The 22,159-nt window shown below is 41.4% G+C and overlaps 1 protein-coding gene across 3 annotated transcripts in view; it reads right to left on the bottom strand.

The window, feature by feature from the left end:
- Nucleotides 1-22,159, bottom strand: part of LOC140915986 (complement factor H-like) — an 86,226-nt gene that overhangs the window by 29,433 nt on the left and 34,634 nt on the right. For 2 of the 3 annotated variants that reach the window (XM_073356728.1, XM_073356730.1), the window contains exons 12-18: nt 21,021-21,194; nt 20,392-20,574; nt 18,434-18,619; nt 16,669-16,851; nt 6,450-6,656; nt 5,321-5,530; nt 3,069-3,245 (exon numbers count right to left, since the gene is read on the bottom strand). In XM_073356728.1, coding sequence (XP_073212829.1) covers nt 3,069-3,245; nt 5,321-5,530; nt 6,450-6,656; nt 16,669-16,851; nt 18,434-18,619; nt 20,392-20,574; nt 21,021-21,194 — 1,320 coding nt within the window. The remainder of the gene's footprint in view (nt 1-3,068; nt 3,246-5,320; nt 5,531-6,449; nt 6,657-16,668; nt 16,852-18,433; nt 18,620-20,391; nt 20,575-21,020; nt 21,195-22,159) is intronic. The other variant, XM_073356729.1, reaches the window with a different exon arrangement.

Raw genomic sequence — 22,159 nt, 5'->3', positions numbered from 1 at the left:
ACATGCTTTGCTAAAAAGTATATAACCTTTGTATAATCTGCATTCAGGGTCCCCTCCTGGCTAGCAGGGGGGCACCACGCTCGAGCGTAATAAACTTAGTGTCTTTTGGGAACTCTGCAGTTGTGGACTTTGTTTCTGTGCCTCAGCCTAGATTCGAACTGTACGTGACTTATCAGGTATAATTCGCAGCACTGGTGTGCGTGTCCTATCAGGTATAATTCGCAGCACTGGTGTGCGTGTCCTATCAGGTATAATTCGCAGCATTTGTGTGCGTGTCCTATCAGGTGTAATTCGTAGCACTTGTGTGCGTGTCCTACCAGGTGTAATTTGTAACACAGCACATATAAGCAGTAATTTCTACACTTCTGGAAGTAGCAAGGCCTTGTGAAAAGGTTCACTGGAAAGAGATGATAGGGGGAATTGAAGGGGTTAGTTTCTCTAATTGAATGGCATAGCCCTTGTCTCTAATTTCTATGACCCATTTATCTGATGTAATAAACCTTCATTTGCTGATAATATTGGCTAGCCTGTCTCCATAAGAGGAAGGGACGAGTCATTGCAGTTTCATTTTCTACTCTTGATATCACATCAAAGTTGAAGCCTGGTGTTCAATGAAGATGACAGGGAGGAAGCAGATTATTTTGATTTAGGCCTCAATTTGAAAGACCTCTTCTTGTGTTACCTCTGGAAAAATGTAGCCCACTGGTGTTGTTGCTGACATCTTTGATTTGACAAGAAATAAGCCAAAGAAGATTGTGGATAATAATGTCTCTGACTATGGAAAGAAGGTATAGAAAGTATCCTCTTAATAGAAGAAATCAAACACAAAGAGCAGGCTGTCATTCTTTTCTCCTTCAGTTTTCCCAACAACTCATCTGTCTTTTAACTTAAAGGACCATCCCTTTCGAAGGGGAGATCCTCTACCTTTATTCTAGTATTCAGAGCCAGAGTAAAAAAGCAAACCCAAGCATGTGTCCTCAGAGTAATTTCAGAAGCCAATGCGCTGGCAGAAGAGTCTGAAGCATTAAAGAAGGCCCTGAGTGTGTGCTTTGCTACATTTTGACCCTCCGTTAGGATTTCATTTGCCAAATTCTGTATGTCATCTGGCAAATCCTGCAGAAACAATGCTATCTTTTTCCATAGGTGGAATTGATAGCAGGCCATAACTGCTTGATAACTTTCCACCCTAATACTAAGAAAGGAAGAAGAAAACACCTTTCTCCCCAAAGAATCAATATTTTTCCCCTATCAGTAGGAGTGAAATATGCTTGTTCAGATCTCAAACTGCTAATGGCAATAGCCACCACTACTGAATTAGATACAGGATGTGTGTGAAAATATGAAAACACTTCATCCTGATTATCTTATATAATTTGACTGCCTTCTTAGAGATAAGCTGGCAAGAGGCAGAAGTGGAACAAACAATCTTAGCAGGCTACAGCAGAATTAGTAGTGACATCCTACTCTTGGAGGTGGCACGAAGAGCTTCCTCCAAACACTAGAGGGGAGTTTTCTTCCATGGCTATGGATTATAAATTCAACATGGACACCATGTGATCCATCAGGTCATGAAACTCTGCTGCCATGAGAAGGGGAAGAGGCAGAATTCTCATCCATATTCTCATCCAGTGACAAATCAGAAGAGTAATCTGTGTCAGCATGTTTTTATTTTAAAAGAGGAGCTATCTCCTCATCTTCTTCAGACAGAGTATCAGGCAGCAGACAGAGTATCTGTAACTAGATGCAGACAGATCCACTGTAACTACAGGCAAGGATTCTCCACAGCCAGATCCTTTACAGATGAATCATCATATCTCCATCCATATGGAGAACAGCTATAAAGTTACTGCATCAGCACTCAATAAGGCCATGGAGCCTAGGGCTGCCAATCTCCACAGCAACTTGTATTCAGAACATATCCACAGGAGGAGGCACAAACTGGGAAGAAATAGTTCTCTTTATTCTTCCTCTATCTTCATATAAATAATGGAATTGATTCTGGATGTGTGATGGAGTGTAATGGAGACAGCAATGGACCTGGAGGGTGGAGAGAAATAAATGGAGAGAAAGCTGTTTGTGGATACCATGTAGGAGGCTGAGGAGGAGAAAGAGGTAGAGATGGATCAAGAGAGAAAATAATAATCTCTGCCCTTCTTTTCTCAGATGAAGATGACCCAGACCTTGGAATTGATGAAGACTGCCTTCCTTTGTTTCTCACTTAGATCTGAAGAGCATTTATAACTGAATGATTGTACATCAGCCACTGAAGTAAAAGTCCTCGTTGGATCCAAAGATGGACCTGAAACTGGAGCAGATGTCAAAGCCAGCATGGAAGACCTGGATGGCACATGATCTCGTGAAATATTCAGATTCACCCACTTGGTCCTTGAAGCTGAAATCAGAACTGGCCTGGATTTCAGAGCCAGAGCCAGAGCCAGAGCCATAGAGGCCCTGTCAGAATCAGACAGATCTGAAAACTTTCATCAATGGGATCTGGCACTGCTAACAGTGGCCGACTTCTCCCTTACCAGCTTCTTCAGAATTGACAGTCAGGGCCGATAACATGGCTCTTGAAGCTGTAATAAGCAGCCTGCTTTCTCCATCAACAATGCCTTTAAATCCCTGACTGCTTGAGTAGCAGGACCCAGAGTTGGACCCGAAGAAGGCTCTGATTTCCAGACAAAACACCCATTGACTTAATGACTTAAAGGAGAGAAAAGACTGCTGAACTGAGCTCAGTATACTGACAAGTACATCCTGAGAATTGTCATATGCTAAAAGGGAAGAGGGTGAGCACCCATTTTATATTTTTTAAATTAATTAATATTCTTAGCAGCTTGCAAAAAAGATTTATTGTTCTACCTTTTTTTTGGCAAACACTGATTCCTCCCAATCCCCTCTGTATTTGAAATGATCAGTGTATAAGTTAGCTACTTATTGTTTCTGCATCAGCATTCTGTAATCTATTCTATCTGTCTGACCCATGCAGGTGGTCTCTGAGTGTCTATAATAATAATAAGAAATGAGTAACTAGATTCTTTAAAGTTAGATCAAATTACTCACTGTACCTTTACACACAGGTTGTGTGGACCAATTCCCTGCTTTACACATAATATCTGAAGATCCGTGGATGATAAAACCAGGAAGGCATTGATAACGTACTGTTTCACCAGGCTTATAACTTTGCTTCACTGTGTCTTCAGTCTGAGCATTGATAATATTTGGAACATCGGTACATGGCATTTCTGAAAAGACACACACACAAGAGTAAAATGAGTGTAACCCTCCCACAAGCCACCTTTTTTAGTTAAGCCCTTTGTAACTCTTTATATGGATATCTAATTTTAAATAGAGGTTGCAACCAGAACCTAAACACATGCACTAAGTTGTTGGTGGGCAATGAAACTTACAACATGAGCACTGTTAAAAATCTGTCAGAAAGTTAAACAAACACCAGCCCTAAATACACTAGGAGTTCAGTTACTAATGAAATTTAGTTTGTGCCTATGTCTGAAACCAGTAATTGCAGCTGCTCCTCTTCTTCTGGACACCTCATGCATGGTGTGTCTACTTCCTTCAACAGAACTTTGATGAAAATACATCTGTCCATGTAGGCACTTGATATGGCCCCTGTCACTATAATATGTAAGTGCTTCACAACTATTAATGGATTTATCCTCACAACCCCACTGTCAAATAGGGAATACTATTATACTCATTTTACAGATGGGAAGCTGAGACACAGAGTTAAAAAGACTTGCCCAAGACTATAAAGAAAGTTTGTGCATTAGAGCCAGGATCTGAATGCAAACCTCCTAAGTCCTAGTTGGGAGCTTTTAAAAACTAAAACTACTCAAAACAAACAAACAAAAACCAACCAATCAACCAGAAATCCTGAAATTGTCACACAGTCAGAATCTTTCTAAAGACCCTGGGCCAGAAAACTAAGCTTTTACAGCAATTTGAACAAATATACATGTAAGCAGAGTCTGAATGAGCTCTCCCCTGACATCTAGTGGTGAATTGTGGAAAAAGACTTCAGAAGCTGATCTTGTTTGCATGGACACACCCACCCTGCATAGGTGCTCAGCATGATGGGCTTGCTTGCCCAAATGATCACTTGTGGCTGGTGTTGGATCCCCAGTCTCCTTGTTATTGGGGCAGGAATAATAAAGGGTTGTTATGCTTGTTGTGTGAACTGAGGACAGCAGAACAGTACCTGGCATACCCCAATGGAGGGACTCACCTTCAACTGAATCACACTCGCTAGGCAGGGGACATGGGTTTCAAAGCCCAATGAGTTGAGAGAGAGTGGGGACAGGCAGTTGTATCTGGTGATGTAGGGCCTGTTTAAAGGTCCTAGACACCAACTGATCCTTCCTCTCTCCACGGTAGAATGAAAGAGTTAATTTAGACTCAATTGAGAGTCTTGTTACATGCTGCAGAGCTGAAATTACTGATACCTAGGACTAAGTATTAGGCCTACTTTGGGACAGTGTCTCTATTGTAAGAGACTGCCCAGTATACCAGCAGTGAGGCTCCCCCACTAACAGCTGAAATCACTGAGAGCTGTGTTAAGTGTGTGTGGGGACCTTGAAGACATCTTGGCAAGTGGGCAGCTGGTGGAGAGGCGTGGCATGCGGCCAGCAGGGTGGCTGGAGGAAAGGGCCAGAGCAGAGGTGTGGCAATTGGATATTGGGGTGATGAGCGAGAGCCCAAACAGTGAAGTGTGTAAGATGCCTCCTTACCCCCGCCTTGCCTTCCATGCAGGGTGGGAGGTGAACTCTGCGGATGAACCTCTGAACTCTGGGGCTGCACAGGCCAAGACAGTAACTGTGAGTGTGGTACAGATAAGGGACAGGCATATTAAAGGGACTTTTGGGGTTGCTGGACTTAAGATCCTGAGGGGAAAAGAACACTGCCCAACTTACTTGGGAGTGGGTCTTTTGTTCATGGTTTGTGTTTATGAACCCTGGTTACAGTGTTTTCCCAAATTAATGCTGAGTTACTTCCCTCCCTCTGTTAAAAGTTTTTGCTACACTCAGACTCTGTGCTTGAGAGAGGGGAAGTATTGCCTCTTAGGGGCGCCTAGGGGGTGGTGTGTAATTGTCCCAGGTCACTGGGTGGGGGCTTGAGACAGTTTTGTGCTGTATTGTTCAAAAGGAACACCTAGATACTGAACCCGGCCCTTGTTGCTGCTGGCTCCACCTGCCAGAAGGGTGCCATACAGAATCATTCTTTCAGTTAGCCTCCAGTTGAAACCTATTGCCCTCTCTCCGCTAAATGAACTGCTTTTGAAAATTCTACACAATGTAATTACCAACACATGTAGGAGCTGATGTCCATTTTCCAGTCTTACAAATTATCTCAGGTGACCCACGTAACATGAAGCCAGGGTTACAACTGTACGTTAACATGGTACCGCTCTGATAAGTCATTGGTCCTGATTGCTCCTTTCTTAAGTTCTGATTTTCTAGACTGAGAATCTCACCATTTGCTATGGAACGTGGCTGCAAACATACTTTTTCTTCTGTTTTGGAAAAAAAATAAAATTAGTATGCCATATGCACATATAGTCTAAAACTGAAAGAGAAAGTAACAGTGAACTGAAGTGAAAATAAATTGTCGTGATTTTTTAAAGCTGCGGAACATTCTAGATTAACCCACCCTAAACAAACACTAGGGCCACATATTGAATAATGAGGATGAAACACAATATTGGCTGCTCATTAGGTTAGCAATTATCCTTTGCACTGGATGAAGCAGGATCCTGTGGAAAAAATAGTGCATGATCATGTAATTAAAATTAACATAATGAATACACCCAACGGGGATAAATTGAGGTTGCACAGCCAGCCTTAATTATGGCTTTTCCTAATTTTTGAATGCTTGATTTTGAAAAATTAATATTTTTAACATATTTTTGTTATAGTGTGTATGTGTATGAGGCTCAGTATACACACACACACACACAATACCAACATTTGTATATGTTTTTTCACAGCACTTAATTTTATTAAATAAACACTGAGAGTCCCATTTGTGCTTTTGAAAATTTTCGCCCTTAGTACTCCCTTCTTCCACTCTTAGTGGTAGGATAAAAAGTAATTAGGTTCTGATATCAGATTGTACTTTTTGACATTACTGTATTCATTTTTCAGACCCTAGTTCACTTTTAACCCATTAACAACATACTTCATACAATTAAAATCCATTAGTCCAGTGTTAATGGTCTGATTACTTTGTTCATTTCATTTTTCAACACTTTATTTTTAATGTGTTTTTGCTTTTCTGCACTGAACAATTGGTAATGACTGCTTAACAAAATATGTGAACACTAATTACCACAATATGTAAGGGGCTAACAGTGACATGGCAGTTGTGATATTGTTTGTACATTTCCTCTGACTGATGCAACTAAAGAAATATAAATAAAACCCCATACTAACCAACACAGAATGGTGGTGATTGCCACTTCCCGTTTTCACACATTATTTCCTTCACTCCTTGGTGTTCAAAATGCTTTAGGCACGTAAAAGCTATTTTTTCACCATTCTCGTAGTTTCGTGTCTCTGTGATCTTGATGGCACCCGGAAGCTCAGGTGGAGGTGGGCATTTTTTTTTAATCTCTTCAGCAAAGGATATTTCAGTTAGATCTCATGATTCAAACAATGGTAAATGTGGAAGTTCATTAGAAACCAGAACAGTTAATAGATAAAAACATGTGCAGTCCATAGATCCTTATTAGCTATTCTCAGCATTTAGTTAGCATCATAATCATATTGCATTGACACAAAGAACTGCATTATATTCAATGAAGTACAACTGTGGGCTTAAAAAAAGACATTTTGTAATGGCCTCTCATTGTGCGCAGTTCTTCTTCCTGCTCCATAACAAGAGCATAACACACCATCATACAGTAATGAAAACTTTATTGTAATTGAAGTTATTTTTCTAGTTAATTCAGATGCTATAAACTGGTAAAGGGTCTAATCCAGCCTATTTCCTGAATGGTGAAAGCAGGGTCATTCCACTGAGCAAATGAGGGGGAGGTGCAAGACTATGCTGTGTGGCAGTCATAGAGGAGATGCACATTGTCTAATATGGCACAGAGCTGAGCTATGCAAGGACCCACATGCATGATAGTTAAGGGAGATAGGAGGACGTAGATGGGTCGGAAAGGGGCAGCGCCAGAGGCTCCACCCTTGTTAAGGAGGGAGCGGTGTGTAAGGATTAACATAGTTTATTCTGTAGTGTGGCCTCTGGAGAAAAAGGATTCCTACACTTTAACAGACCTTTATTGAAAACTGAGATCCATCAGAAATACACACAGACACACACAAGTTTAAAAGGAATATTCAGGTTGCAAAAGTCAAGTACTCAAGAGTTAGGAAATGCCAGAACTAAAGATTCCTGTTGCCTGTGCAACTTTAATTCAGCCCCCTTGTGTGTTTGCATTATGATACCATCTTTAATTACATAAGTGCATAGTATTGTTTTCTAGGGCTGTCAAGCCATTAAAATTAATTACGATTAATCATGTGATAAAAAAACATAATCACGATTATTTGTGTGATTAATTGCACTGTTAAACAATTATAGAATACCAATTTAAATATTTTTGTGTGTTTTCTACATTTTCAAATATATTTATTTCAGTGACAACACAGAATACAAAGTGTACAGTGCTCACAGTACATTATTTTTCATTACGAATATTTTCACTGTAAAAAAGAAACAAAAGTATTTTTCAATTCACCAAATATAAGTACCATAGAGGAATCTCTATCATGAAAGTTGAACTTACAAATGTAGAATTATGTACAAAAAATAACTGAATTCAAAAATAAAACAATGTATAATTTTAGAGTCCACTCAGTCCTACTTCTTGTTCAGCCAATCACTCAGACAAACAATTTTGTTTACATTTGCAGGAGTTAATGCTGCCCGCTTCTTGTTTACAATATCACCTGAAAGCGAGAACAGGCATTCACATTGCACTGTTGTTGTCGGCGTTGGAAGATATTTATGTGCCAGATGCACTAAAAATTCATTTGTCCCTTCATGCTTCAACCACCATTCCAGAGGACATGCATCCATGATGATAACAGGTTCTGCTCAATGACCATCCAAAGCAGTGCAAACTGAAACAAGTTCATTTTAATCATCTGAGTCAGATGCCACCAGCAGAAGGTTGATTATCTTTTTTGGTAGGTTGGGTTCTGTAATTTCCACATCGGAATGTTCTTTTAAGACTTCTAAAAACATGCTCTACACCTAGTCCCTCGCAGATTTTGGAAGGCTCTTCAGATTCTTAAACCTTGGGTTGAGTGATCTAGCTATCTTTAAAAATCTCACATTGGTACCTTCTTTGTATTTTGTCAGATTTGCAGTGAAAGTTCTTAAAAGAAACAACATGTCCTGGGACAACATCCGAGAGTGCTATGACATGAAATATATGGCAGAATGAGGGTAAAACAGAGTAGCAGACATGCAATTCTCCCCCAATGAGTTCAGTCACAAATTTAATTAATGCATTATTTTTTTAACAAGCATCATCAGCAAGGAAGCATGTCCCCTGGAATGGTGGCGGAAGCATGAAGAGGCAGATGAACATTTAGCATAACTGGCACATAAATACCTTGCAATGCCAGCTACAAAAGTGTCATGCAAATGCCTATTCTTATTTTCAGGTGACATTATAAATAAGAAGCGGGCAGCATTATCTCCTGTAAATGTAAACAAACTTGTTTGTCTTAGCGATTGGCTGAACAAGAAATAGGACTGAGTGGACTTGTACGTGCTAAAGTTTTACGTTGTTTTGTTTTTGAGTGCAGTTATGTAACAAAAAACATCTATATTTGTAAGTGGCATGTACATGATAAAGGGATTGCACTACAGTACTTGTATGAGAAGTGCATATTGAAAAATACTATTTGTTTGCCATTTCATACAATGAAAATATTTGTAATATAATAAAGATAATATAAAGTGAGCACTGTCGACTTTGTATACTGTGGTGTAATTGAAATCAATGTATTTGAAAATGGAGAAAAACATCCAAAAATATTTAATACATCTCAATTAGTATTCTCTGTCCCCTGGTATCTGTGCCTTCTTGTGGCGGTACAGCTTGATTGCTCTAGCAATCCCCAGAGTCTGTGTCAGCGGTGGCTTTTTGCTCCTGGTAGGTTCAACCATGCCGGATTGGTCTGTGGGGGAGGGGCCAGGGCTAACAACCCTGTCCCGTAAAAAACAAAATATGTTATGGAAACAGCGATGATGATGAATTGGTATTCTATTGTTTAACAGTGCGATTAATCAAGATACATTTTTTTAATCACAATTCATTTTTTTTAGTTAATCACGTGAGTTAACTGATTAATTAACACCCCTGGTTTTTTTCATATGACCCCTACCTCATTCAGTACACAGAATGAATGGTATGTGATCATATTACTAATGACTACCCCAAGGGGGCTGAATTAAGATTCCACAGAGGAAGGATGGTCCAGTGCTAAGTGTGCTAGCCTAGGTCTTGGGAGACTTGGGGCTTGTCTACACTGGCAATTAACAGAGCTGCAACTTTCTCGCTCAGGGGTGTGAAAAAACACTCCCCTGAGCACAGCAAGTTACAGCACTGTAAAGTGCCAGTGTAAACAGTGCCCCAGCACTGGGAGCTGTGCCTCTCGTTGAGGTGGTTTTTTTAGAGTGTCGGGAGAGCTCTCTCCCAGCACTGCACTGCGACCTCACAAGGCACATTAAACAGGTGTAGAGAAAAGCTACTCGGATGATCAGGGGAATGGAGAGCCTATCTTATGAGAAAAGACTGGAAGAGTTTGGTTTGATTAGTTTCACAAAGAGAGGTCTGAGGGGAATATGGTCATTCTCTATCAATTCACTGGGGGGGTAATTACCAGTGATGGTGAAGAACTATTTAAGCTATGCGACAATGATGGGACAAGAGGTAGTGGATATAAACCTGGTCATGAACAAATTCAGGCTGAACATTAGAGGAAAGTTTCTAAGCATCAGAGGGATGAGGTTCTGAAACAGCTTCCCAATGGAAGTTGTGTGGACAAACAACTTCTTTAGTCTTAACAGAGATCTGGACAAACTTTTCAGTGCAATTTTATAACTGGGTTGCTTGTGATGGTAGGGGGCAGGTCTCAACAATCCTCGAGCTCACTTCTGGTTTAAATTGAAAGTTCCAAAAGCTCATGCTTCAAGGGTTTGGCCAGCCACTGGCAGGGGTCAGGAAGGGATTTTTGCCCCTTCTCCCCCTCCCCCCAGCATATTCTGGGAAGGTTTTTTCACTTTCCGCTGAAGCATCAGGTGATGGCTGGCTGGAGATTGGATATTGGTGGGAGTGGGGCCATGGCTCTGAGGTGGCACCAAGCATTCTCTCTTTGCTGGCTGGTTCTTGCTCACATGCTCAGGGTCTTGCTGATTACCATATGTGGGGTAGGGAAGAAATTTTAGCCCAGGTCAGATTGGATGTAGTAAGAGGTTTGAAGGGTGGGGGGGGTCTCATGAGTTTCCTGAGGACTAAGTTCAGATCCCATGTGGACATGGGAGGGTGTACTTCAGGGTAAAGGTTCTGGAGTCCCGCAAGGAAATGTTTTATAGTTGGATGTATAAACGTCAAGAATCTGTCAATTTTGTCATGGAAGGTGTTAATAGCCACGAGATGTATTTTGATAGAGCTCAGTGATAACCCTGAATTCTTTAGCTCTACAAGGTAGTCTAGCACCATTGGAAGTGGTATAGTGCAGGGAGTAAGTCATTTATGTAGGCACCATGTGGAAAAACATTTCCACTTTTGTAGGTAAGTTTTTCGCATGGAATCATGTCTGCTGTTCAACAACACGTGTTCGACCTGCTCTGAACAGGTTAACTCGTGTGATTAGAACCATGGGGGAGCCACGCTTTCAGATGGAGCTTCTCCAGTTGTGGGTGGAACATCTGACCGTCAGCCTCTGACAGGAGGTCTGGCCTCATTGGAAGAGTTTGTGGAGGATGAATTGACAAAACCAGCAGGTAAGGGTACCAAGTCTGTTTGGGCTATGCCGGAGCAATCAAGATGATCTTGGCTTTGTCTTTCCTGGTCTTGCATAGGAGTCTGTGTATTAGTGGGATCGGTGGGAATGCATACAAAAGTGTCTTGTCCCACTGGATTAAGATAGCATCCCCCTGGGGACCAAGTCCCACCCTGGAACAAAATAGTGGGCATTTGTGGTTCTGTGCTGTAGCAAATCAGTCGATCGATGGGAACTCCCATTGATAGAATATCTGTTGTAAGACCGTAGGGTTCAGTTCCCATTCGTGCTCTTGTACGAACCATCAACTTAATGTGTCGGTGGTGGTGTTTTGGCATCCTGGTAGGTAAGAAGCTGAAATGCGGATGTGGTGCTCAATACACCAGTTCCATAGTTTCATGGCTTTGGTGCATAGGGAGAGGGATCGCACCCCACCCCTCTTGTCTGTTGATGTAGAACATGCATGCAACATTGTCTGTCATCACTTGAATTGATTTGTTTCTTATGAGTGGTAGAAAGTGAAGACAGGTGTATCTTACTGCTCTGAGTTCTAGCAAGTTTTTGTGAAGGCATGTTTCCAGTATTGACCACCTGCCTGATATCATGTGGTGGTCCAGGTGTGCCCTGCCTCCAAGCCCAGTAGGCAGACCTCTGTTGTGATCAGGATTGAAGAAGGTCTGTGATGAAAGGAAACACCTATGCAGACATTTTCCGGTCTTGTCCACCATTGTAGGGATGCTAAAACCTTGGTCGATGGTGCTAACATCATGCTGAGGCTGTGTTTGGTGGGTTTATACTGAATGCAGCCACCTCTGAAGACACCGCATGTGGAATCTTGCGTGTTTTACCACGAATGTGGTGGCAGCCATGTGTCCTAGTAATTGTAGGCATGTCCGTGCCCCAATTCCTGGACAGATGGATATGGTGTCTATGAGATGTTTGATGGTTAAGAATCTGGCATGAGGTAGCGAGGCTCTGGCTTGAGTTGAGTCCAGGTGTGCCCTGATGAATTCTAGTTGTTGTGTGAGTATCAATGTAGACTCCTGAAAGTTTATTTGCAACCCAAGTTTTTGGAAGAGGATGATGGTCAGTCATGTTATTGTCTCTGTCTCTATGTATGAGTATCCCTTGATAAGGCAACTGTCTGTGTAAGGGAAAATTATGATCCCTTGTTTTCACAGGTGAGTTGTGACTACTGCAAGGGTTTTGGAGAACACTCTTGGTGCAATGGAGAGTCCGAATGGGAGCACTCTGTATTGACAGTGGTCGTGTCCCACTGTGAATAGGAGGAATCATCTGTGAGCCGGATGTAGTGAGATGTGAAAATATGCATCTTGTAGGTCGAGGGCTGAAAACCAGTCTCCCTCTTCCAGCGCTGGGATAGTATGAATTTGTTGAGTTTTCATAGGTCTAGTATCGGTTGCCATCCACCACTTTTCTTCTGGGTCAGAAAATAGTGGGAATAAAAACACTTTCCTCTGTATTGTGTTGGTACTGGTTCCACGGCCCTAGCTGTAGTAGACGATATACTTCCAATCTTAGAAGCTGTTTGTGAGAAAGGTCCCTGAAGAGGGATGGGAAAGGGGGAGGATTGGGGGTGGGAAAGTAAAAGGGATGAAGTAGCCCGACTGAACTATTTCTGAGACTCAACAGTCTTGTGTAATATGCACCCAAGCTTGGTAAAAATGCTGTAGGCGGTGACCAAACGGGCAGGTAAGCACTGGTGTTCAGGGGAGGTCGTTCAGACACTTGACCAAGCTTTCAGACTGTGGTTTGTTCCCTGGTGGCTGGGATGTTGCTTGTTGTGGTTGAGTCTGCTGGTGTCAAGGTGATCTATTTCTGTGTCTGCCCACCCCATAAGGCCTGGATTGAGGGCGGGTGTATTGAGAATCCCTGTTTTGTTGGTATGTTTGGAACCACTTCCTTTTGGGGAGTGGTGTAGATATGCCAAGTGTATGAAGGGGTCGTTACAGAGTCCTTCACGGCGTGTAGGACATCATCATTTTTTGCCAAAAACAGTTTGTCCTTATCGAAAGGTAGGCCCTCAACCTTTAGTTGGTGATCTTTTTGTATACCAGACGAAAGCAGCCATGAGGCTCTGCACATCACTCTCACTATAGCCATGGCGTGGGCTGCAGTATCGGCGATGTCCAGGGAAGCCTGTAGGGCCATCCTGGTGACCAACTGTCCCTCGACCAGGACTGATTTGAATTGTGCTCTCCTGTCTTCTGGTATGTCCACGGTAAACTCAAAGACTTTCCTATAATTGTCAAAGTCATATTTAGCCAAGAGGGCACTGTAGCTGGCAATGTGGAATTGTAGCATCTAGGAGGTGTAGACCTTGTGACCTAAAAGGTCTAGATGCTTGTGGTCTTGATCCTGTGGCATAGAACAGTGTTGGGATTGTTTAGCCCGGTGGTTTGCCGCTTCCACCACTAAAGAATTGGGCTGTGGGTGAGCAAACAGGAAGTCCATGCCCTTGCTGGGACATAATATTCATTGTCCACCCTTGTGTGTGTCCGGGGTCTGCCATATTGTCTCTGCAGGCTTGAGGATGGCATCGTTTATGGCCAGGGCAATTTTTGTGGCAGAAGATGGTTGTAGAATTTTTAATAGTTTTTATTGGTACTCTTGGACTTCCTCTAGAGGGATGTCCTGGATGACCGCTATGCATTTGAATAGCTTGTGAAATTGTTTAAAGTCATCAGCCATGGTAGGTGGAGGTAGCATAATGGTTACATCTGGAGAAGAGGAAGAGTTATGTTCAGGTGACACTGCTTTGGGGGCAGTGTCTTCCTCTGGTTTGTCGGCCATCTCCTCTGTGGCTCCTGTTGTTGCCAGCCCTGGGGATAGAGGGGTGGACCGGAGCTGTGCCATAGGCGGCAAGGAGGTCTGAGCACATTCGGCTTTGTATGCTGCCCCTGGTGGCCACTGAATTATGAATGCCATTTGGGGACCCATCTATGGGGGTCCATACCATGGAAAACAAGGTTGTGACTGGTGGATTTTATGCCATGGTGTGCCTCCAGTAGGTTTTCATTGAGGTGTGGGCAAGCCCTGTGGTGAAAACACTTGCTCCTCTTGGTCCTCGTTGTCACTGTCACTAAACATTGATGGTGCCATAGGAAAGGTTGGTTGTGTGATAGGTGATCCCTTGGTGCCAATGAGAGGTGATCCTGGCACCAAAGCAACAGTGATGTCCTTCTGCATCAGGAATTGTTGTGGTGCCAATGGGTGCAGTACCGATGTCTTAGTAGTAGGTATTGGGTGTCTAGGAGTCTTCTGTTTCACCTATGTTGGGGCCAGTGGCTGCAGTGCAAAGGAAGGTTGCTGCGCCAAGACTCATGTCGGCAAGAGTGATTGTATGGTTGGCACCATCTCCGACGCGGGTGTCGGTACTGTCGGTGCCGAGGAAGAGACATGGCATGTTTGCGGTCTCAACTCCTTGTTCTTATGACCAGTGTGTCAGGTACCGGAGGTGCCAGGGAAGTCGTAGGTACTGACTCTCGGGGCCATCGGCACTGCTGGTAATGATCTTGCAGATGACCTTTTCTTTCTGTGAGGTTCCCGCCTGGGAGAGCTGAAGGCTCGCTTCCTCTTTTCTTGAGAGGATGGAACAGCGCTCTTAGTCAGTTCAAACTGAGTTGGGGAGCACTTAGGGGAAGGCTTTGGGGTGCCCTTCCCATATTCAGGTTGGAGTAATTTCTCCATTAGGATCATTTTGAGGCATACCTAGCTCTCACCTTCAAATTTTTGCAGTGGATGCACTTGGATGGTATGTGTGTTTCCCCGAGGCATCTCACGCAGAGGGAGTGCCTGTCGGAGCGCAACAAGGCCTCCTTGCAAAAGCCACATCTTTTGAAGCCAGGGGAGCCTGGCATGGCTAAAGTAAAGTAAAGTAAAGTCCCAAGTGGACTGACATTTTTTTTAACATGGTTTGTGCTCCACAGGGAACCGTGAACCTGGAAATGAAGAAAACTAACATTTTTTTTCTCAACTAACTAACAACTAACAAACTAACTTATCTATGGAAAAAATTTAAACTGAGCTAACAATTATCTATTTTTTCTATCTTGAGGGGAAGAAACTGTTGCAATGCCCCGAGCTCCATCTTCAGCCGAGGGCAGTTGAGAAGGAACTGAGGGGGTCGGGCTGTGCACACGCTGAAGAGACTCCAACGGTGCTGTGAGACAGCTACTGCACATGCGCGGCCATACCAGACTGTAAATCTCCATCAACGGCTCTGGGACACACCATCACCTGAAGTGGAGCACCCATAGGGACAGCACTCGAAGAAGAAGGAATTTTAGCCCAGGTCAGATTGGATGTTACCTTAGGGTTCTTTTGCCTTCCTCTCCAGCTCTTTTGCCAGAATTATCTGGATATATCTCACTTAATTTCTCTGCCATTGTGGGATCCTTGGACACTGGCGCACCTCTGTCCCTCCTATTCTCTGTCTTTAGCACATAATAGTCTGGTCTCCTGTGGGCAGTAATACTTGGGTGTCATTGCAATTGATACGTTTAGTGTGTGGGTGGTGTTGGAGGCCTGTGCTATACAGGAGGTCGGACTAGATGATCTAGTGGTCCCTTCTGCCCTTAAACACTATGACTCCATTAAAGATTGTGAGATACAACAGAGATGGGGCTATAAAAGTACCTGGCATTTCTTAACTTTTGAGTGCTTGACTTGAAACCTTAATGTTCTTTTAACATGGCTTTGTGTGTGTGGTGTAGTTTTTTTTTTTTTTAAAAGTACATAAAAATAGAAAGTCCATCATGTGGCATCTTATTGACACCCACATCAATCATGAATAGAGTTTGGACCGTTAGATCTGCTGCACAGACCTCTGCCATTTGAGTTAATGGAGTAACTGGTAGCAACGGTGGGTTACCATCTATATGAACCAGCGCTAGGTGGGGATGAGACAAAATCTTTCCCAATGTGTTTCACAGATATTTGCTTATAAGATTATATTTTAGTCTTAGGACTTACTTTAGGAATAGTGCCCACCCATCCCCAGTTCCCCTCTCCCTGTTCCCTGTCTGATCTGGCTCCCCCTTGTGTCTCCCCCAAGCTCCCCACCAGCACCCACACACTAGCTCCTGGCCCCAATCTCTCTCTCCCTTCCTCCACCTCCTCATCTGCTCCTAGTCCCTCATTCTTCCCATTTAGATCCCAAGTCCCAGTCTCCCCCCATCCTAGTTCCAAGTACCAGTTTCTCCCTTCCATCTCCCCTTCTTGCCAGCCTCCAGTCTCTCCTCCCCTCAGCACCATGTCCCAATATACTTCTTCCCCTTCCCTAGTCCAGCTTGTACTCCCTCTCTATTGGAGTCAGGGAGTTTTGTGAGCATTCATGGCCTGCCATACAATTTCTATTCCCCGATGTGGCCCTCGTGCCAAAAAGTTTGCTCACCTCTGGTTTAGAGAATTTCAGATTATTCCAGTAATTTAAAAGCAGCAAGTTATTTTTCCTATGCTTAGGCATATAAACAGATATAGGTTTTTAATGATTAAACCAGTTGTTTTTTTCAAACTACTGATCTTCACTCAGACTAAAGGTAGATGCAATACTTGATAATTATAATAATTAGAAAAGAACAATTTGTATATAAATACACAAGCTTACCTATGCAGTCAAGTTTACGTGTCCATTCCCCATTGTTACAAGTTGCTTGCATCCTCTTTGTTGTATCTGTTTTACATGTGTACCTTATAAGTGTGTTGTGCTTATAGATCCTTCTTTCTCTGATAGTTTGTGGAAGGATTATAATCTCCAACTTCTCTGGAAGTTCACATTCAGCAAAATCATCTAAATTAAATCCAACACAAATTAAAATGTTCTATAAATCAAATGCTGTGTCAGGTAAATATCTATTTAAAGGCAGGTTTCAGAGTAATAGCCGTGTTAGTCTGTATTCGCAAAAAGAAAAGGAGTACTTGTGGCACCTTAGAGACTAACCAATTTATTTGAGCATAAGCTTTCGTGAGCTACAGCTCACTTCAGCTGTAGCTCACGAAAGCTTATACTCAAATAAACTGGTTAGTCTCTAAGGTGCCACAAGTACTCCTTTTCTTCATTTAGAGGCAGGTATTCAACTTGCAAATACAAGTCCATATGAAAATGTTATGTCTACTATTGTTATAAGTAGTCTCTAAAGTTACTAGAAGATAAAGAGATCAAAGAAAAAAAATCAAAATGTTTTTAGTTTGTGTACTAGCAACAATAAGAGGGAAATATTTTCTGGGATTTTTAAGGTGACAGCATCCCTTTCACTGTGTGAAGTAACAGCAACACTGGAATTTCATTTTTTTCTATTTTTTTCTTTAAACACCACAATTTAGGTAGAGAGATGTGCAGGAATGGAAGCCCTCATATTTTTAGAGCCATGAGCATCACATGTTTTATCCATACAGACAGATTATTTCAAACAATCAGTATCCCGGGAAGGTGCATATGAGACTGAAAGTTGATGGGCTGAACCAAGTGTTGTGGTCTCTATCAGGGGTTTCTGAGAGTTATAATGAAGGCTTCTCTAATAACTGTGTAAGATAAGCAAACTGTGCTTGTTGGGTCAGATAAAGTCCTCCACATAATTGTAGATAAATTATTCTTGTTTTACATAACTGAAAATAATGGAAAATATATAATTTATTCTGTTGAAAGGGAGGCAAGGATAGAGCACAGCTTAAATCTTCTTCAGTAAAACAAACCTTCAACTGTATATTCTGAGGGCAGATTCTCTGTTGTACAAATGGTCTGTGACAGTTTACACCAGCTGAGGATCTGACCCATGGTGTATATCTTGAGCTCAAGTGAAATTTTTATAACTAAGAAATGAATAGTTTAGGTTTAAGCAATAAAATATTATGTTATCTAGCTTTCATAGTGTGTATACTGTGTTACTTTAGCCTATGCAACTAAATGGGAAAATTAGAGGACAGAGACAAAAACATAGTTCAGACATGAAAAGAGCTGATCTAGACCTACAAGAGGTCAGAGGATGTAATTAATATCTCACATCCTGGCTTTAAAGGTTGTTGGAAAATTCCATAAAGATCTTAAAAAGCCAAATAACGGCTAAAGATATAATGACAAGTACTTAGCACAGTGTACATCAAATGTTATTACATCATAAAGCTTTCAAAGATGCTGGGCTGCCTTTGTTGGAAAGATACACTGAAAGGTTTGGTCAAGCAAACCCTGTTGAAAGCTACTGATGCTTTTATGCACATGTTTAACTTTGCACACACTATGAATACACAGTAGTATGTAAAGAATGTTTCTAAATATCTGTATAAACTGTATCTGCCTAAATATTGATGAATAATCTCCATTCAACCTTTAAAGAAATTGTTAATTTAATGCTTAAAGTATTATATAAGTAGTTTACCAGCACATGAAGGCAAAGATATCCATTCTCCACTGAGACACTTCACTGTCTTTAGCCCAACCATTACATAGTTTTTTTTACATTCATATTCCACTGTATCTCCATGAGCATACTGGGGATGGTCTACTACATTGATAGCATTCCCGTTGTTAATACTGGGTGGTTTTTTACAGGTTTTTTTCTCTTCTGTGGAAAAGAGCATAAATATTTCATATTATATTCTTGGCACATATAAAACACATCATCAAAGTGCCTTAATTAAAATAATTATTTAGGGCCTTACCTTGCTCTCATTAAAGTTAAAGTGAAACTCTGATTAACTTAAATGGGTGCAGCACTAGGCCCTTAGTTTGTAATAACATTTGCCTTTCTTCCAAACTCTGATCTCTCACTTCTCTATGACTAGGAGAACTCCTCAGTCCAGTTCATCTTCCAGGACTGTATTCAGCTTTTCTCTACTCACATCAAATTTTTTTAAGGATTGTCACTTATTCCTCTCTATTTCCACATACAAAATATCATGAACTTAGCATTGCTCAATTTATATTCCCTCACAAGAATGAAAACACTAAAATGCAAGGAAATCTTAAATCAAATCAATACACACATTCAACACAATACCACGCTCCAAATTGCTAGTTGTTCACTACTATCATGACACTAAACTACACCCTCCCAATACTCACTTTAAATAATAATAAAAAAAATCCTTCAGTGCACACATTCAAGAAGTGAAAATCACACAGCTACCATGTTGACAACTGCAAGCTCCCTGACTCCCACATTCTTCACTTTTCCCTTTCTAATTCGTAGCCTCTGCTCTCCTGCTGCTGCGACCATGTCACCCCACTGTACCTGTTTAAAGCCTTCCCTTTATTGCTCTCTTTTTCTGCATTATGTTGAAACTCCTCATTCTCAGTCTTATAATTTATAACTTCTTCCCTGGCTATGACATTTCCTTATACTGCTTCCTCCCAAATCTCTTTGCTAAGCACTCTATTTTATATTCTACTCTTGGCTTTGTACTTCATTTCACATTGCCCCCACAGATAGACTTGCTTCCCACTGATTGTGCAGCATGCAGCTTTCCCTTCCTTCATTAAATGTCCTTTTCTACACTTCCTTGTCTTTCACTTGCTATAAAAATATTTTACTTGTGTTTAGTTCTCTCCTAACTCCTTGGGGCAGGGACCTCACTATGTGCACCTATGGCGCTCCATAAATAATAACAAACAACATTCAGCAGCATGTTAGGATGATAGTGAAATAGTCAACTGACCTGTTATTCAATGGTATCCATCAAAAGTTCTGCTTGCATGTATTTAAGGCAAGGCACAGCTACACCCTTTTTCTTACATTTTTCATAGATCAGTATGGAAACCTAACCAGTGATGATTTCAGCAGGCCAAAGCCCAAACCACTAGACTTGCCAAGACAATCATAGAACCTCTAGTAGATCTGTTAACACTTTGTATTTAGTTTGTCCATCATTTTTTAGGTCACAGCATTCCTTTATTCCATGAAAAATCTAATTATTTCCCATTAATGCACATTTTCAGTTCCGATCAAACCAAACAAAAATTCAAAATATGCTCCAGGTACAAGCAAACATTATAATTGGGCGTATTTATTTTATTTTTTTTAAACTATGTTAGTTAATATGCATACTAAGGGATGCTCTCCAGCGTTAGGTAAATTATTGGTGCTTTTGATCAGCTAAGATTCCAGACTCTGCAAATTACAGTTATCCATTGGAAGTATTTTAGATGTCAGGTCAATAAAAACACTAGCACAGGTCTGATTCCATCTCAGAGAGGACTGTGGTACAGAAACGATGTACACCAGCCAGTATGTTACATTTAAGTCGGTATAGTTTTGATTTGGAAAATCTCTCAAAGTGTGAATAGAAAAGTATTAGTCTATATTAATCCTAAGGGTGTGAAAAACACATAGCTTACCTGTGCAAGAAGGTAAAGATGTCCATTCCCCATCAATACATTCTATTTTTCCTGATCCAACCATTTTAAAACTGACGTCACAGTCATATTCCACTAAGTTGCCATGCTGATATTTCTCATGAAGTTCACTGATAATACTCCCATTGGTAATGCTGGGTGGTAGCCCACAAGCTTTGGTTTCCTCTAATACAAAGAGATTATATCTATACAGTTGTTACCATTAAAAATAGACGACAATAAAAAATGAAAAAACCCAAATTCACTGCTTCAAGTGGAGAAAGATGGCACAGCTGACCAATGAATTAATTAACCTTATATCTTTGGAGATTTGGATTCCAATTCTACTTTAGGTCACAAGTGGAAATGAGTGCCCTGAGTTCAACCTATTACCACTTCACACAACTGGCAGTTTCACTAAAATCAAAATGGATGGGGAAAAATTCACAGTTTCAAATGGGAAATGAAGGCACAGTGGGTTAGTAAGTGAATTGGCATGAGGATAGATGGGGTAGTTCATCATGGGATAGAAACCAGCATCCAGAAAGAGCCCACAGAAGAGCTTATGAGTATTGAAGAGCCAGATTTACCAATAGGTATCCTGCTTAAATAAACCTAAGGGAAATATTTACCTTTACATGTCGGAGATGCTGGGAACCATCCAAAGTAATAGCATTGAGAGGAGTCGGGTCCCACTCTTGTGTGATTTTTTGCACAGGAAAAAGTTACCACATCTCCATTACCATATTTAGCTTTCGGGGGGGAAACCTCGCCATTGGACAATGTCAACATTTCACATTCTATGGCTAAAGATGGTGGTGAGGAAAGGAAAGAAAATATATTATAGCCAATGTTTCTAGGGGAAAGTATTTAAAATACAAAAGATTTAAACAAAATGGGTTGATCAAAAACCAGTTTTAAACCATGGAAAGGCACCCATTGATTTGGATCAGGGCTTTGGTTAGCACCAAGAACAAGAATCTTGCTGAACAAACTGGGAATTTGTAAAAGAGTAAGAATTCCTTCTAGGGTGTGGAAAGAAAAGAAGGCAAGCATGAAAAAAACAGCACAATAGGATATAATTGGGAGGGGAAAAAAAGACTTAACCAAATGACGGGGTGGCTTTCCATAATCTTTTCCCCACATTCTATGAATTTAAATATAAATATTGTTGCAAGTAATTTAGAAACTGGTAGTTTTCATAGACACAAATTCTTACTCAGCAAAATCACACTTGGAGTACTCCAAATAATCAGTTAATGATGCTGGCCTTTCAACCTGGATTGTTATTTGTCATGACTTAAAATACAACTATTACTTGTTCAAAGTTTTTGTAAGATTTGTTTGTCTTTCATAGTACAATAATAATTCTGCAGTTTCCAGTGCTCTGATTACCTCTTATTTCCCAGTGGTTTCATTACTTTTGAATTTAATCTGGACCCTGTTCGAATCAGAGCTGCTCCAGCCAGAGTCTGGTACAGACAGATGCGGCTAATGCCAAGGAGACCACGAAGCTGTCAATTCCAGCAGATCTGGATCTGTGCAGAGCAGAGATACCCCAGCCCTCCAACCCTCCTCAGACTTCCCTCAGAGCCTGACCCAGGGGGTGGTATTTATTGTCCGTATTGCAGTAGTGTCTGGGATGCCCAGTCCAGGCCGAGAACCCCACGGCACCAGACGCTACACAAACAGCCAGTCCCTCCCTGTAGAGTTGACATGTAAGTACAATATTTATATTCCAATGGATTTATTTTATAAATTATCTGGTAAA

Source organism: Lepidochelys kempii, chromosome 8 (assembly GCF_965140265.1).
Source record: "Lepidochelys kempii isolate rLepKem1 chromosome 8, rLepKem1.hap2, whole genome shotgun sequence".
In the NCBI taxonomy this organism is placed as follows: domain Eukaryota; kingdom Metazoa; phylum Chordata; order Testudines; family Cheloniidae; genus Lepidochelys; species Lepidochelys kempii.
The sequence above is the reverse complement of the archived record's forward strand: the minus strand, read 5'-3'. Positions and strand labels throughout refer to the sequence as shown.